Genomic DNA, 17,253 nt, shown 5'->3' with positions numbered 1-17,253 from the left:
AACCTGCCCGCCTTCATTTATCCTCGCTGAAGCTCCGCCCACTGGGCTGTCACACGGCACTGGATCCAGGAAGTGGAGGAGAGAGTGAAAGACAGCCGCTGATGTCAGTGACTCCCCCTGGACGAGTCAGTGTCACAGAAACAGGAAACGTTTATTTCCACAGGGGAGGCCGTGTGCTGTCATCGTCACAGGAGATACTGTTTAATGGCATGTTTTGCATGTGTCCCGGGATAGACTGCACAAAACCCCGGAGGAAAAAGCAGGACTGATAGTGCATGTGCAGGATATCCAGTTAAGTCCAGGAACACAGATTGTGGATACGGAATGGGTGCTGCAATGGTTTAGTATTGATGTCAAGCTGGAAAAAAAACATGCCAAACATTTCACAGTAAAAGCGCACACGAATCTAATAGATATTTTTTAAGAGAATAACTTTTCAATGTGATCTTTGTATACAGTAAGTATATTTATATTTTCAGCATCATTAAATATGATTACATATATGAGAATTGGGTTGAGAATGAAACCAAACTACTGGGGTCCAATTCCCACAATTAAATATACAGAATTACTATTAACTACTATATTAACTTCTGTATTATAACCATATTACCTACTACTTCTACTTTAGCCTCAGTAAACTCTCCCTAATTTGCTGCTGATATGGTTTTGCACAACAGGGCATTAATATGTGCTTTATAATACTAATAAACAGCCATAATGCTAGTAATATGAATGATATTAAGCACCACTATTAAGAACTTGTCCCTAAACTAAAGTCTTACCATATCAGATGAGATCAATGTCTGAGCAATAATGTTTTCCTTCTCAATATCGTTTTAAGGCATGGAAGATACCCTATGTATTTTACCAATGAGATAACATTCACAAAGTATGCAAATTGCACATGAAACCCACTCATTGGAAATAATGGCAGCATCGTTTGTCTGTCATTAATATTATCAGCACACTCCAGTTAACAAATGTCACTGATTCAAAAATGCAAAATATTGTAACCTGGAGGAAGACATTTTATTACACACTGGAAATATGTGCTGGAAGATCCTCTCACATTAGCTGTGCTTCCAACTAGTGTGTGCTATTAATATCCTTTATTTCCTATTATTATAACTCTATACCTGATAATCACACACACACACACGCACAGACACACACACACACACACACACACACAGTATATTACTGTTAACTTTATGTATTTGAATGCATGATTAATATTATTTATTTTATGATAAATTAAATGCATGGATATGCCTTGAAAATATAAAACCAAGCAAAACATGCCATGGCACCTTTTTAAAGAGTGACTTTTTAGGCTAGTTTAATGGTTTGATATGTTTATAAACACCATGAATAATATTCACAAGGAATAAAACGGAAATTATGATATTTATACAGGAACTGTTCCACTAAACAACTATTTTTTCCCCCTCTATGAACTGGAAAAATATTAAACATTCAAAAGTCACTGCAGGGGGGCAGGAAATGCCAGAGTGATGTCACAGTCTACTAAACAATGGCACCTCACAGACTGTTTGTCCTGCTGAGGTCAAAAACATAAAACAATAACTAACGCAAATGTTTGTTAGGTCTTACATCATGGGAAGATTATAAAAAGTGGCAGTTTTTCAGCTAAACCAAGATTTTTGAGGATTATGGCCTATCTTTGTATGATAACATCATCTTTGTTTTAAAAAGCAAATTGTCAGATTTATGAACTGAGAGCTAATAAGAATGAGATTAATTATGCTGTTTGACATTTATAAAGCAATTTATCCCGAGACATATTTTTGTGCTTCATAACAAGTTAATGATTGCCCTGGTCCCCGTACAGTTTCTAGTCACAATCTAACAATGTGTCATGTTCCATTTCCTCTTCCACTCAGCACAGTGGCTCGCTGGAGGAATGTGGCGATGTGCGCTGACAAACACACAAACAACTGAAAGCGCCTGTGGAATTTATCCGGAAGCTCTCAGGAATGTGCTACTCTACTGCACTTTGACACCTTACATGCTCCTTTAGACTTTCCTGACCAAAACTGGTCACTGAGAGAGAGAGAGAGAGAGAACAACAAAGATGACATGCAACATTTGTTTAACGATGCTACAGGAATAATGATGTCATTGTTGAAACTTAGCTGTGGAATTAAGACACATGATATCACACGCAGACCCATATTAAGACAACGCATAACAGCAACCTTTTAAAGGGAGAGTTCACCCTTGTATGACAATGCAAAATCGTAGTAAGATCTTTTTATCATACAGTGAAAGTGACTGGTATGATTATGGAAGACCATTTCCAACACTAAATTAAAAAATAAATAAATAAATAAAAAGGTTATTGCGACTTTACAGATTTACAAGATATAAACTCTCAGTTGATAGAAAAAAAGGCTGAATTTTTAACTGGCAGTTGTGACTTCATATCTCACAATTGTGACTTTATAACTCGCAATTGTGACTTTTATATCATGCAATTGTGACTTTATATCTCGCAATTGTGACTTTATATCTCGCAATTGTGACTTTATATCTCGCAATTGTGACTTTATATCTCGCAATTGTGACTTTTATATCTCGCTATTGTGACTTTTATATCTCGCTATTCTGACTTTATATCTCGCAATTGTGACTTTATATCTCACAAGTGTGACTATATATCTCTCAATTCTGACTTTATCACTCGCTATTGTGACTTTATATCTCGCAATTCTGACTTTATCACTCGCTATTGTGACTTTATATCTCACAATTGTGACTTTTTTATCTCGCTATTGTGACTTTATAACTCGCAATTGTGACTTTATATCTTACAATTGTGACTTTATATCTCTCAATACTGACTTTATATCTCGCAATTCTGACTTTTATATCTCGCTATTGTGACTTTATATCTCGCAATTCTGACTTTATATCTCGTGATTCTGACTTTTATATCTCACAAGTGTGACTTTATATCTCACAATCATGATTTTATATCTCGCAATTGTGACTTTATATCTCACAAGTGTGACTTTTATATCTCGCAATTGTGACTTTATATCTCACAATTCTGACTTTTATATCTCGCAATTGTGACTTTATATCTCACAATTCTGACTTTATATCTCGTGATTCTGACTTTTATATCTCACTATTGTGACTTTATATCTCGCAATTCTGACTTTTATATCTCGCAATTGTGACTTTATATCTCGCAATTATGACTTTATTTCTCACAAGTGTGACTTTGTAACTCACAATTGTGACGTTATATCTCACAAGTGTGACTTTTATATCTCGCAATTGTGACTTTATATCTCACAATTGTGACTTTAACTTGCCATCGTGAATTTATATCTCGCCGTTGTGACTTTATATCTCGTAATTCTGACTTTATATCTCGTAATTCTGACTTTATATCTCACAATTGTGACTTTACTTTTAAGTTTAAATAATACATTTCCATATAAATGCAATTAACATTAACACCGTGTTTAGCAACATTACAGTTCACACTTAAGTATATTACTTAAAAGCATTTTTTTTTCAGTGCACTTCTTTTTTCACAAGGGAATCCTATATTCTTTCTCTTGTATTTTGTGAATATAGTGATATAGAGTGATATAATTTGCTGCTATAACTCAAGGGTGTTGTATGTGGTTGCTAATGTGGTTTGGGTGTAACCGTGCAGGACGAGTGTAGTTTTGGTCAAATCATTAACCCTCCTTATGTGAGAAATATCTTATCAGATGAATATACTTCATTCTGCTGTCAAACATGACACTGTTCAAGGTGTTTTGGAACAGGTGAGCACACCCTTAAAATTGCAAAATGCATTGTTATTCCATCTACCTGCAGCTAGAATGTTATGCCCCCTGTAACAGAGGTGTTTGAGGAATTACAAACAATGAAAAATGCGTTCATTTTGTTGGAATGCTGCAAGAGATTAATCCGTTTTTGGCAAGTGTCTAAGAGGGGTAATGATGGTAGATGATAGTGCACACACACACACACACACACACAGTTCAGTTATGTTTCCTGTGCATTCCTCTGGAGTGAGCTATGACCTGCATCACAGTAAAGAACGTAAACAGCATTTGACGATCTAAGGTCTGGAACTCAGGCTTCATGGGGGCTTTACTGATAAACCCTCACTTGTCTTATTAAAACACCTGCCTAATGTAAATAAACATCAGTAAACTATGCCAATACCGACACCTGGCCAGACCTGTAACAATGTTTCTATGGATACCGGCGGTTCACTTTGGCGCCAGTCGAGTTTTGACAGAATAGTTGCACAACCATAAGAACAAAAAAAAATAAAATAATAATAATAATAAAAAAAGGTAGAATGTAGACCAATATATTTCATTAAATAGAATATTTAATGCACACACACACACACACATTAATTTGGCCATCGCAGTGAGGACATTGCATAGACTTTCATTGATTTTCCTTCAGGTTAATGATATTTTCAATAACCCAACCCCTACTTACACATCACAGAAACATGTGCAGAACACTAGATTTACATCTAAATATATTGTCCTGACTGGTGGATTGTAGAAGTGTTTTGTAATAATAGGATAGCTGGTCCTAAAAGGTTTTGTCAAAATAACATACACACATTACAATACATTACATTACAGCAGGCCTGTCTATTGTAACTTGTCTGTTTTAGCGCATCTACAGCGACATCTACTGACAATATACTCTCTCTCTCTCTCTCTCTCTCTCTCTCACACACACACACACTCTCTCTCTCTCTCTCTCTCTCTCTCTCTCTCTCTCTATATATATATATATATATATATATATATATATATATATATGGGAAACAGCAAAAATAATGAGGTATATTGTCAAAGTGAAACCTTTCAGCATTTTTTGTTTAATTAAATAAAAAACCGTAAATAATATGTGAAGACTTAGCCCCCCCCCCCCCATTAATAAAATAAAAGACATTTATAAACTGTATTTGTCCTGCAAACACAGTTCATTAGGTGGAGTGTGGATATATATATATATATATAAGTGTTTAAAACCTACCTTACAATTACCGAGTATTCCTTCAAACAACTACGGAGAAATGACGTCATTTAGCGCTGTGATCACGCGCCAGCAGAGGGCGATATTTCCCCTGAACCATTCCTAAAATCATTCCTCTCTTCAAGAGGAGTCAGAAATAACCTTCTTTTACTGTCTATGGAAATAACCAAGAGGAACAGGTACGAGATTAAGTCCAGGGTTCTGCTGGTTAGCATGACCTCGTTAGCATCAGCTGGAGGATAATGACGCTTGACAAGAATAGATGTCTTATCCTTTAGACACCAAAGCCATTCACTGGCTGAGACGACTTTTAAAGGTAGCCTACTCAAGGTCTGAAATGATAGAAAATCGCTATATAGTCTTAATCATAAAAATGCTAATTTATGTATTTTAAATTACATATAATATTACCAAAGCTAAAACTGGTCCAATTAAACAGTTGCGCAAACATTACAAGAATGCTATTAAAATGCTATTAACAGCATTACTTAATGGAAACATGAAGATGCTAATCCATGAATTAACAATATATTTGTATATAGTCTGAGATATAATTATGACAGAACACAGGAACATTTTGTGCATAGTTTATAGAATAAAATAAAGATAGGTAAAGCAACAACAGACTCTTGAAACTATCTTTCAATGTAAATTCCTGTAACTCTTATATTTCTGATAATACTTTGTCCTGTCTGAAAGAGTACATCACAACGGGAGGCACACCGTACTGACTAAATAACCAACACCACAAGAACAACTGAACCATCAACCAGAGCTGCTCATCTTCTGGGTTTGACCACATTCTAGTCTATTTACTGGAAATGCATGAGTGTTTCAAATGCTGGCCAAAAATAGTCTACCGACCATCACATACAACAAAGAAAAACAGATGCTGCAATGCCATAGAATATAGTATAAATGCATATAAAAACATACATTTGTACAGTAGGATTTCTACTAAGATTTACAGTAGATATAGATATATTTTCCTCATGATGACTGGAAAATTCCTTAGTTAAATGCCTCCATGCTGTAACACAATAAAATGTGAAAAATGGGACTTGGATTTTATTGGCACCTCATATATATTTATGTATTATTTTATTAAATACATAAAATGTATTCATTTTACACTGCATATCACACACACACACACATAAATGCGCATGTGTGGTAGGTCTATGTAAAATGTGAACTGTAGACAGGAAAATGTACATAGATCAGGAACGTATTGTATCTACACATCTACATAACTAGCAAAATGATTCAGCAAAGCTTAGTCCAATGATTCAATCCTGGTCTGAGACATTTTCTCTGCTACCCAAAATCTGACAGACCCATAAAAGGATAGTTCACCCAAAAAAATAAATCTCTCATCATTTCCTCATGCATCCAAACCAGCATGTTAGGCAGAATGCTACAAAAAGCATCCTATAAAATACCATAAAAATACAAATCATGTCTCCTGAAACCATGCAATGGTCGCATTTTTCAGTATTTTATGCTTCCCGAGCTACACTTATAATGTGACTGTGATAATTTCGAGATCAAAGGCTATTTGATTTTAACCCTATGATATAAACACTCTGCTGTCTCTTTTAATTGTTCAACAACTTTGCATACGAAATAAGAGTTACATGAGCAACTCTTTTGAAAACTTTTACTGTGTTACTGTGTTTTTGATATCACAGCTGCCCATGGCTAACTAATTGTAAAACGTGTTGATTGTTAGCATTAGATCTACAGCTAGCATGTAGGTGATCAATCAAGTCTGTTGAGCACATGAATGCAATGATCTGCCAATGCAATTTGACTTCTACACTCTGACGGATGCTTTCATCATAACTAGCACAGTGAAGATATGAAGTAAACATGGGCTTTTGGTGAGAGTGCAGATGTTTCGCTGAACTGAAGTGACTGACAGTGATTGAATGCAGGGATTGTTCATAATCAACCTATTGTGACATGCGAGAAGGTGGGGTCTAAAGATGGTCAGAGCAATGCAAATATGTGTAAATACTGTACATTCTCAGAAAAAAAGGTACAAAAGCTTTCACTGGGATGGTACCCTTTCAAATAGTACATCTTTGCACCCAAAATGTGCATTCCAGTTATACCTTTTTTTTTCTGAGACTGTAGAGAGCAAAAACCTAGATATTTTAAGAAAATTAAGAAATCCCATGCAGGGAAAGAACCAGCTATGTGAACATGTGACTGTAAATGAGTCCTTATTTTAACATGCTTGCATGTGGTGGGTCCATAATCTTTCTGTAAATGAATATTTGCAAAGCCTGCAAAAACTATGATCCTGTTTTATTATTTCTCCTGCCTGTGGACAGGTCAAAAAAAAAAAAAAAATCAATGATGTAGAATTGAACTCTGCTGATGTTTTCGTGTCTATAACATCATAAAAACCCAGAGGTAGTTCTTTTTGGAAACTTGGTTTCAATAAAAGCTCTTTTGGACTAACAAGAAATATTTTCAAACAAATTTTCCATAAAATCATAGTTTGATTCAAGACCCCTTTAAGGTGTTATTCTGTGAAAATCTTGCCTTTCGATCTTCAAAAATAGTGCATGATGGAATATTTTACATGTTGGTCAACAGGGTCAGAAATTCACTAATCCACTTTGGGGATTTTTAGAGTAAAAAAAAAAAAGTCTAATTACCTTATTTCATATTTTGGTTTTGGGAGTCCACAACAACAGGTGGACATTCATGCAAAGTCAAAAAACATTTTCATTGTCTTTAGCATTTATTTTTTTACCTTACTTGCTCAACGTCTCCCAAACGATTCACTCAGTGATCATTTTTTTCAAACCCCTTTTTTGCGTGTTGCGAATCTGCAGTGATCGGTCCGATTGGTCAGTGTCATTTCATCATGAGCCTGTAACGCCTGATAAAGCTGCGTTTGTGAGCACAGTGCTGCTTTGTGTACAGCGTTACCGGGGAAACTGCTATTTTTAAGTTTCAAAAGTGGCACCTAGTGGCAAAAAATTAATATACTGTACATTATCATTCAGAACAATGCGAAAATACCAACAAGTGGGCAGGCAATAATTCATTTTAAAAATGACTTGTTTCAATTATTCAGGGTCAACTCTTTCTTCTGAGAGACAATAACTTTATACAGGGTGCACTTTCAGATTTAAAACTTTGAAGGATGTTTTCATTCACTTAGGCCCTGTCCCAAATGGCACCATGAGCCCTCACAGTCGTCCTCTGAGGTCGCACTTCCGTGATAGAATGTCGCTTTGACTGTCAGGTTGAAGTTTGCTGCGGAGCTCGCCCCAGTGCGGACTCTGCAAAAGTGCAGATCGAGGGCACATAACAGCTGCAAAGGGGTGCAAAGTTCTGAATGCTAAAATGACGAAAGGGGAACCCAACGGTCTCGTGGACTTAATGGACATGCGCACACGGCGGTCATTGTAAGTGCAATGTCCGATAGTGCACATTAAGTATTCCATTTGGGACAGGGCCTTAGATCCGTGTTACACAATGCATGACATTTAATTTTCAAATATTAAAGGGGGAACTATAAATGTTTGGGAAAACCACATGTCATAATCTGGCTAGGCCACACAGACAAAACATACTTAAGAACCATTTATGAACTAGTTTATTGCAGTTTACGCTTAAGAAAATCAAGACTCTATTTGACAAGAGAGCACAATTCATTCAGTGAATGTGACGCTGAACAAAACTGGTGTTTTCAGCAGTGACCAATCTAAACGCCTCTGACTGGTCTTTGCATTCATAAGCTCAACAGAAATGTGTGACTGGTTATGATGCTCAATTCTGCAAAAAAACAAAACAAAAAAAACCCAATGATGAGATCTGATGAGAAGAACACAGATGCAATATTAGCAGAACTAAACGTAATGCCAAAATCATCACTTTTCCTTCATTTTTACATTACAGCCATAATATAGTTTCACGGGTTTGTGTGCCCATATAAACTTAACATTAGTGATAAACAGGTTTGGCTTGATGTCTGCAATGGAGGGCTGAGAGAGACTATTCTGCTCTAGCTCTGATAGTCACTCTATAGACAGAAAGATAAATAAATAAATATGACTAAAAGGTGGAGATGGGGAGGAGGAGGGATGCTGAAAGGACTAACCACGGAAGTGATAAAAGGCCATATATATACTCAGATATGAATGTACTCAAGGAAGTTTTGGCCCCCTTATTTTAAATTTGGGGGCATTTTTGTTCCTTTTGGTTGCATTTTGCCCCAAGCTCGCATTTATTGCCAACACTGTTGGCCAATACCAAAAGCTATTGTGTTGAAAGAGCAAAACCAATCATCGTGCCTAACACGCAGGTTTGAAATGACAAATGTGTGCATAAATCATAACAACATTTTCATTTTTGGCTGAACTTTTCCTTCAACACTTAGCATCCATGGATGTTCTTGAAGCGTCCACCGGCTGAGCCTTCTTAGGACTTCGAGGATGCTTTCTGTTGTTTCTTTGAGAGATACTCTTCCATGTGGTCATGGGAACACTGGGAACCTCCTTCTTTTTTGAACCGAGCTCTGCTTGAACCGCTCCTTCATCGGAGGAAGCGTCGCTCTTCGAGCTCATCTCCACCGCAGGCTCTGTGAACACTATCAGCTGATTTCTGGGATGAGAAACGTCGCCTGGAGGACTCCCATCGGCCCCTTTCTCCTTCGTCAGCAGGGTGACGGTCATCTGGGCCACGCTGTGGTTCAGAGATGCGCTCCGGAGCAGTATATTGGAGCGTGGCTGCACCATCTGGATCCCACCGATGGGAATGGTGAGGCTGAGGCTGGGAGTCATCACCTGGGGCTGCGAGTGCAGTGGCAGGTGACTTAACACGCGCTGGCCTTCCTTGGGCTGTGTGTTCCTGGAGAGACACCCCTGTGCCAGAGGCCAAGACTGTGTCATGCTGGTCCTTCTCTGAGGACTGTGTGTCTTCTCCTTGGGAGGAACCAGAAAGACATTTTTAGTGAAATCACCATGTAGAGTGAGCACTAATGCAGTCATCTTTATTCTAGGCGAAACTGTGCGGTAAGACTTGTTTTGCGGCTATAGCTAAAGATAGCCTTTTTTCATCCCAAATGTGTATTTCAGATGGTAAACAAACGTGTGTGTATTTATACGTTCATTGGTTAGTATCTTAGGTTTTGTAGAGACCAGCAGCCTGGCTTCTATTTCTAATAAAAGTTGTGACACTGAAATAACACACAGTGTGCTTTTGGAATCAGAATATTTTATTTGGATGTTTATCTTGGATATATTTGTCTGTCTTGTTTTCATACTAATTAGACTTTGTGTGCTAATAAAAACCATATTTCTATCCTTCTAACATATTTAGCTATCAGGACTAGAAAAGCACAGTTTACTCACTATTGAAATATGGGTGAATGTCTGTTAAAAGAGGTGGTAAGGGGTTATATGGTTCGGTCAAAAAACAAAAAGATATATATATATACACACACACACACACACACACACACACACACACACACACACACACACACACACACAATTACTAAAACAACAAAATATAAAATACAAATTTTAAATAAATGATATTTAATAAATATAATAAATAATACTGGTTATATATAAATAACACTAATCCTTTGAACCATCTAAAAATACTCTAATTAGTTACAGTTATGTATTAGTTTTACTCATATTTATGGTTGTGTATATATATATATATATATATATATATATATATATATATATATATATATATATATATATATATATATATATATATAGTTTTTGATTTTTAATTTTGATCTTGATTCTTTTTCCAAAGACTAAAACACTAATGCAAAGTAAAAAGATGGTTTATTATTCAAACAATAAATCAGTCTATTCTTTCTATAGACATTAGCCAAAAGGTTACTTAATTAGCCAATATAATATAGTTTTAAGAATATTTTTATAATAACTATAACTATAAATAAGACAATTTTTTAATATTATGATGTCTTTTTAAAATATGCATTGCATTTTCTGCTATTTATTAAAATAATAATAGTAATAATCAAACCCACAAGCTTTATTGCAGTCAGTTATTGTTGTCAAGCAAAAACACTATTTATACAAAACTGTTTGTTTTAGTTTTTTCTTTCTATGGGGAGCATTATTTGCTTTTAGACAAACTGAACAAAACCAATATAAAAATGCACTTTAAATAAATGACATCATTCATAAGTGTTGGTGTTTTAGCAGTATTTGATTATAGTTACTTGGCACAGAAATCATAAATAAGCCAGTCAGTAAGACAAAGCTGCATTAAGACACTCACCAGTTTGGTCTTGAGGTGTAATCTGCTGGGCGAGGTTTTTGTTGAATCTCTGGGTTCATCAGCTGGGTACTGAATAGTCACACTGGCCCCGACGGTCAGTGCAAGTGGACAACTGGGAGACGCAGGCTGTTTGGGGGACAGGGCTCTAATGGGGGACACACGTCTCTCTGGGAAAGGTGAGGCTTGGCGGTTTGAAGGAGACAAAGAGGACAGGCAGGATGCTGGTGAGAAACTGAGTCTCGGCGAGGGACATCGTCCAGGAGACTGCGGTAAAGCAGGGGACATTTGCAGGCCAGGAGACAGGCTGCGGATGGGGGACGAGCACTTCCCTGTGGAGGGTTCGAGGAGTGGAAGGGTTATGACAGACTTGGTGGTCTTAGGAGAGGAGGCTTCTCTGTAGTGGCTCGGTTTGCGGGGACTCATGCTCACAGGCAATTTGGGATGCTGCTCCCAGCCTGGGTTTGACAGGCCTGAGACGCCATAGGAGCCAGGAGGGTCTCTGGACAGAGACGGGGTTTTAGGCGAACCTTGCTCATCACCTTCATCATTATCTTCAGGCTCGTCCTCATCTGTCTCCTCTGCATCAGAGAACTGATGCTCCTCCACTAGTTCCGTCTCGAGGAGATGCTTATCACTGTCACCTTCAGCACAGGACAGTGTCTATCAGCACTCATTCGACACAGTTAATTCATCAAAAATAAATCAATAAATATCATGCCCTCTGAGCATATTTTATGATCGTGTTTTAGTGCCGCGTTAAAAATAAAACAAATCTAAGATTATGAGATTAAAGTAGTAAATTCTAAAATTTCCAGTGGTCTGGCAACTTCTCCCGGTGTTCCCAATCAGGGCCATTTGCATGTGCAGTATAGGCTATACTCTCAAAATATTAGGCTATATCTATTTATTTTTAATTCTCGTTAACATTTTGACCTTATTCTTGTAATTCTGACTTTATTCTCAAAATATTTAGATGTTATACTTGTTATTTCAACTTTATCAAAATATTTCAACTTTATTCTTATAATTTCAACTTTATTCTCATAATTTCAACTATTCTCAAAACATTTTGACTTTATTCTTGTAATTTCAATTTCTTTCTCAAAACATTTTGACATTCTTGTAATTTTGACTTTCTTATCTAAACATTTTGACTTAATTCTTATAATTTCAACTTTATTCTCAAAAAATTCTGACTTTATTCTTGTAATTTCAACTTTATTCTCAAAACATTTTGACTTTATTCTTGTTATTTCAACTTTATTCTCAAAACATTTTGTTAAATTTATACTTTATTCTCAAAACATTCTGACTTTATTCTTGTAATTTAAACTTTATTCTCAAAACATTTTGACTTTATTCTTGTAATTTTGACTTTATTCTCAAAACATTTTGACTTTATTCTTGTAATTTTGACTTTATTCTCAAAACATTTGGACTTTATTCTTGTAATTTTGACTTTATTCTCAAAACATTTTGACTTCATTCTTGTAATTTTGATTTTATTCTCAAAACATTTTGACTTTATTCTTGTAATTTAAACTTTATTCTCAATTTTTTTGACTTTATTCTTGTAATTTAAACTTTATTCTCAAAACATTTTGACTTTATTCTTGTAATTTTGACTTTATTCTCAAAACATTTTGACTTTATTCTTGTAATTTTGACTTTATTCTCAAAACATTTTGACTTTATTCTCAAAACATTTTGACTATTCTTGTAATTTTGACTTTATTCTCAAAACATTTTGACTTTATTCTTGTAATTTTGACTTTATTCTCAAAACATTCTGACTTTATTCTTGCAATTTTGACTTTATTCTCAAAACATTTTGACTTTATTCTTGTAATTTTGAATTTATTCTCAAAACATTTTGACTTTATTCTTGTAATTTTGACTTTATTCTCAAAACATTTTGACTTTATTCTTGTAATTTTGACTTTATTCTCAAAACATTTTGACTTTATTCTTGTAATTTTGACTTTATTCTCAAAACATTTTGACTATTCTTGTAATTTAAACTTTATTCTCAATTTTTTACTTTATTCTTGTAATTTAAACTTTATTCTCAAAACATTTTGACTTTATTCTTGTAATTTAAACTTTATTCTCAAAACATTTTGACTTTATTCTTGTAATTTTTACTTTATTCTCAAAACATTTTGACTTTATTCTTGTAATTTTGACTTTATTCTCAAAACATTTTGACTTTATTCTTGTAATTTTGACTTTATTCTCAAAACATTTTGACTTTATTCTTGTAATTTTGACTTTATTCTCAAAACATTTTGACTATTCTTGTAATTTAAACTTTATTCTCAATTTTTTACTTTATTCTTGTAATTTAAACTTTATTCTCAAAACATTTTGACTTTATTCTTGTAATTTAAACTTTATTCTCAAAACATTTTGACTTTATTCTTGTAATTTTTACTTTATTCTCAAAACATTTTGACTTCATTCTTGTAATTTTGATTTTATTCTCAAAACATTTTGACTTTATTCTTGTAATTTAAACTTTATTCTCAAAACATTTTGACTTTATTCTTGTAATTTAAACTTTATTCTCAAAACATTTTGACTTTATTCTTGTAATTTTGACTTTATTCTCAAAACATTTTGACTTTATTCTTGTAATTTTGACTTTATTCTCAAAACATTTTGACTTTATTCTCAAAACATTTTGACTATTCTTGTAATTTTGACTTTATTCTCAAAACATTTTGACTTTATTCTTGTAATTTTGACTTTATTCTCAAAACATTCTGACTTTATTCTTGCAATTTTGACTTTATTCTCAAAACATTTTGACTTTATTCTTGTAATTTTGAATTTATTCTCAAAACATTTTGACTTTATTCTTGTAATTTTGACTTTATTCTCAAAACATTTTGACTTTATTCTTGTAATTTTGACTTTATTCTCAAAACATTTTGACTTTATTCTTGTAATTTTGACTTTATTCTCAAAACATTTTGACTATTCTTGTAATTTAAACTTTATTCTCAATTTTTTACTTTATTCTTGTAATTTAAACTTTATTCTCAAAACATTTTGACTTTATTCTTGTAATTTAAACTTTATTCTCAAAACATTTTGACTTTATTCTTGTAATTTTTACTTTATTCTCAAAACATTTTGACTTTATTCTTGTAATTTTTACTTTATTCTCAAAACATTTTGACTTTATTCTTGTAATTTTGACTTTATTCTCAAAACATTTTGACTTTATTCTTGTAATTTTGACTTTATTCTCAAAACATTTTTATTTTATTCTTGTAATTTTGACTTTATTCTCAAAACATTTTGACTTTATTCTTGTAATTTTGACTTTATTCTCAAAACATTTTGACTTTATTCTTGTAATTTTGACTTTATTCTCAAAACATTTTGACTTTATTCTTGTAATTTTGACTTTATTCTCAAAACATTTTGACTTTATTCTTGTAATTTAAACTTTATTCTCAATTTTTTTTACTTTATTCTTGTAATTTAAACTTTATTCTCAAAACATTTTGACTTTATTCTTGTAATTAAAACTTTATTCTCAAAACATTTTGACTTTATTCTTGTAATTTAAACTTTATTCTCAAAACATTTTGACTTTATTCTTGTAATTTTGACTTTATTCTTAAAACATTTTGACTTTATTATCGTAATTTCAATTTCTGTAAATATTTCGACTATTCTTATAATTTAAATTTTACTCTTGTAATTTCAACTTTATTCTCGTAATTTCAACGTTATTCTCAAAATATTTTGACTTCTTTCTTTTAATTTCGGCTTTCATCTCAAAACATTTTGAATTTATTCTAATAATTTCAACTTTATTCTCAAAACATTCTGACTTTATTCTTGTAATTTTGACTATTCTAAAAACATTTTGACTTTATTCTTGTAATTTCGACTTTCTTCTCTAAACATTTTGACTTAATTCTTATAATTTCAACTTTATTCTCAAAACATTATTCTATTAATTTGGACTTTATTCTTGTAATTTATACTTTATTCTCAAAACATTTTGACTTTATTATTGTAATTTCAACTTCTGTAAATATTTTGACTTTATTCTTATAATTTCAACTTCTTGAAATATTTTAACTTTATTCTTGTAATTTCAGCTTTATTCTCAAAACATGACTTTATTCTTGTAATTTCGACTTTCTTCTCAAAACATTCTGACTTTATTCTTGTAATTTTTACATTATTCTCAAAATATTTTGTCTTTTTTCTTGTAATTTTGACTTCTCTAAATATTTTGACTTTATCCTCATAATTTCAACATTATTCTTGTAATTTTGACTTTATTCTCAAAATATTATATGCAATATATCTAACGTGCCACTAAACTGCTGTAATATTTAAACCACATGCCACAATAATCTATTGTATTCCCAAAGAAATTCAAAATCACTCTCTCGGACCTTTTCCTGGACTGTGCCCAGCTGGTGGAATGACCTCCCAATCTCAATTCGTACAGCTGAGTCTTTACTCATTTTCAAGAAACATCTAAAAACTCATCTTTTTCGCCTGCACTTAACCTACTAACACCAGTACTTTTCCTTTTCTTGTCTCTTTTTTCATTTAATAAAAAAAAAATAAAAAAATAAAAATATATATATATATATACCTGGCTATGCGTTCTATACTAGACTAACTGAGACTTGTCATGGCACTTGTATTCTGTTGTTGTTCTCTTGTTGACCTGACTGCTTCTATTGTTCTCATTTGTAAGTCGCTTTGGATAAAAGCGTCTGCTAAATGATTAAATGTAAATGTAAATGTAAATACTATTACTGTCTATATTATTATTTGTAATTAATCAAATTGATTATTCTGTGTATCGTATAATTTGATAATTTTTTAATCTAAGTGACTGTAAATGGTTTAATTCTTTCAACTAGCAAGTTAATCCTGAGAAACTGACATTATATAAATTATACATCTGTATGCTACCATTAAAATTTTGGGTCAGTAAGTTCTTTTCTCATAATTAAATTTGAATTAATTATATTCAGCAAAAATGCAATTAAATTTATAAAAAAGTCACGGTAAAAATTTATGTCGCAAACGATTTCTATTTCAAATCAATGCATTTTTTTTTTTTTTTTTACTTTCTATTAATTACAGAATCTTTCAAATGTATGTTTTTAATAATATTTGGACCAAATATTAAGCCGCACAACTGGTTACAACATTGATAATAATAACAACAAATATATTAAAGACAAATAATACATCTTTAGCATATATTAGCATTAAGTCATCATATTAGAATGTTTTCTGAAAGATCGCAACATTTGAAAATATATTCAAATAGAAAATGAAATAGTACAAAATATTTCAGAATATTACTGGTTTTACTGTGTTTTTGATTAGACAATATTATACAATTTTAATAAAATATATTATATAGTTGTATATATATTGTTAATATAAAATTTTAAGCCTTTTCCCCATCCAAAGTTCCTCAAGATGTTTTTGTCTTCTCTCACCTCCCTCATCTGTCTCAAGCTCACACTGGACCGGTCCTGGAGCAGTTCCCTCTGGACATCTCTTCCCGTGAGCCTTTGACTTCATATGTTTAGTTAGATTCCCTGAAGAAAGCCGTTTCATCATGGGAACACAAAAGAAAATATGAAATGTATTTATATCATGTGCATCCCTGTGAGGATACAGGTGTAGACTTAACCATGTGCATGCTGTATAAACAACTTCTGATGTCAACTAGTTATATTATAACATTTATAAACCTCATTATAAACCCCTATCTTTCTAAAACAGAAAGACAGGGCACATATTGTTGTGCTTGTCCTTTTCATAAATTAGTTTAAATACGTTTACATGGCATTGACAAAATATTTATAGGACATTGTGTTTTCTGTATTTTGGTCCATTTAA

At 33.0% G+C, this 17,253-nt stretch overlaps 1 protein-coding gene across 3 annotated transcripts in view; it reads right to left on the bottom strand.

Annotated features, from left to right (window-relative positions):
* Positions 1-5,630: 5,630 nt before the first annotated feature.
* Positions 5,631-17,253, bottom strand: part of LOC113119144 (transcription factor HIVEP3-like) — a 50,639-nt gene continuing 39,016 nt past the window's right edge. For 2 of the 3 annotated variants that reach the window (XM_026288377.1, XM_026288378.1), the window contains 3 exons: positions 16,848-16,949; positions 11,353-11,993; positions 5,631-10,004 (listed from right to left, as the gene is read on the bottom strand). In XM_026288377.1, the coding sequence (XP_026144162.1) occupies positions 9,450-10,004; positions 11,353-11,993; positions 16,848-16,949 (1,298 nt within the window). In that variant the 3' untranslated portion in view covers positions 5,631-9,449. The remainder of the gene's footprint in view (positions 10,005-11,352; positions 11,994-16,847; positions 16,950-17,253) is intronic. The other variant, XM_026288379.1, reaches the window with a different exon arrangement.

This window comes from Carassius auratus, chromosome 19 (genome assembly GCF_003368295.1).
Source record: "Carassius auratus strain Wakin chromosome 19, ASM336829v1, whole genome shotgun sequence".
In the NCBI taxonomy this organism is placed as follows: domain Eukaryota; kingdom Metazoa; phylum Chordata; class Actinopteri; order Cypriniformes; family Cyprinidae; genus Carassius; species Carassius auratus.
The sequence above is the reverse complement of the archived record's forward strand: the minus strand, read 5'-3'. Positions and strand labels throughout refer to the sequence as shown.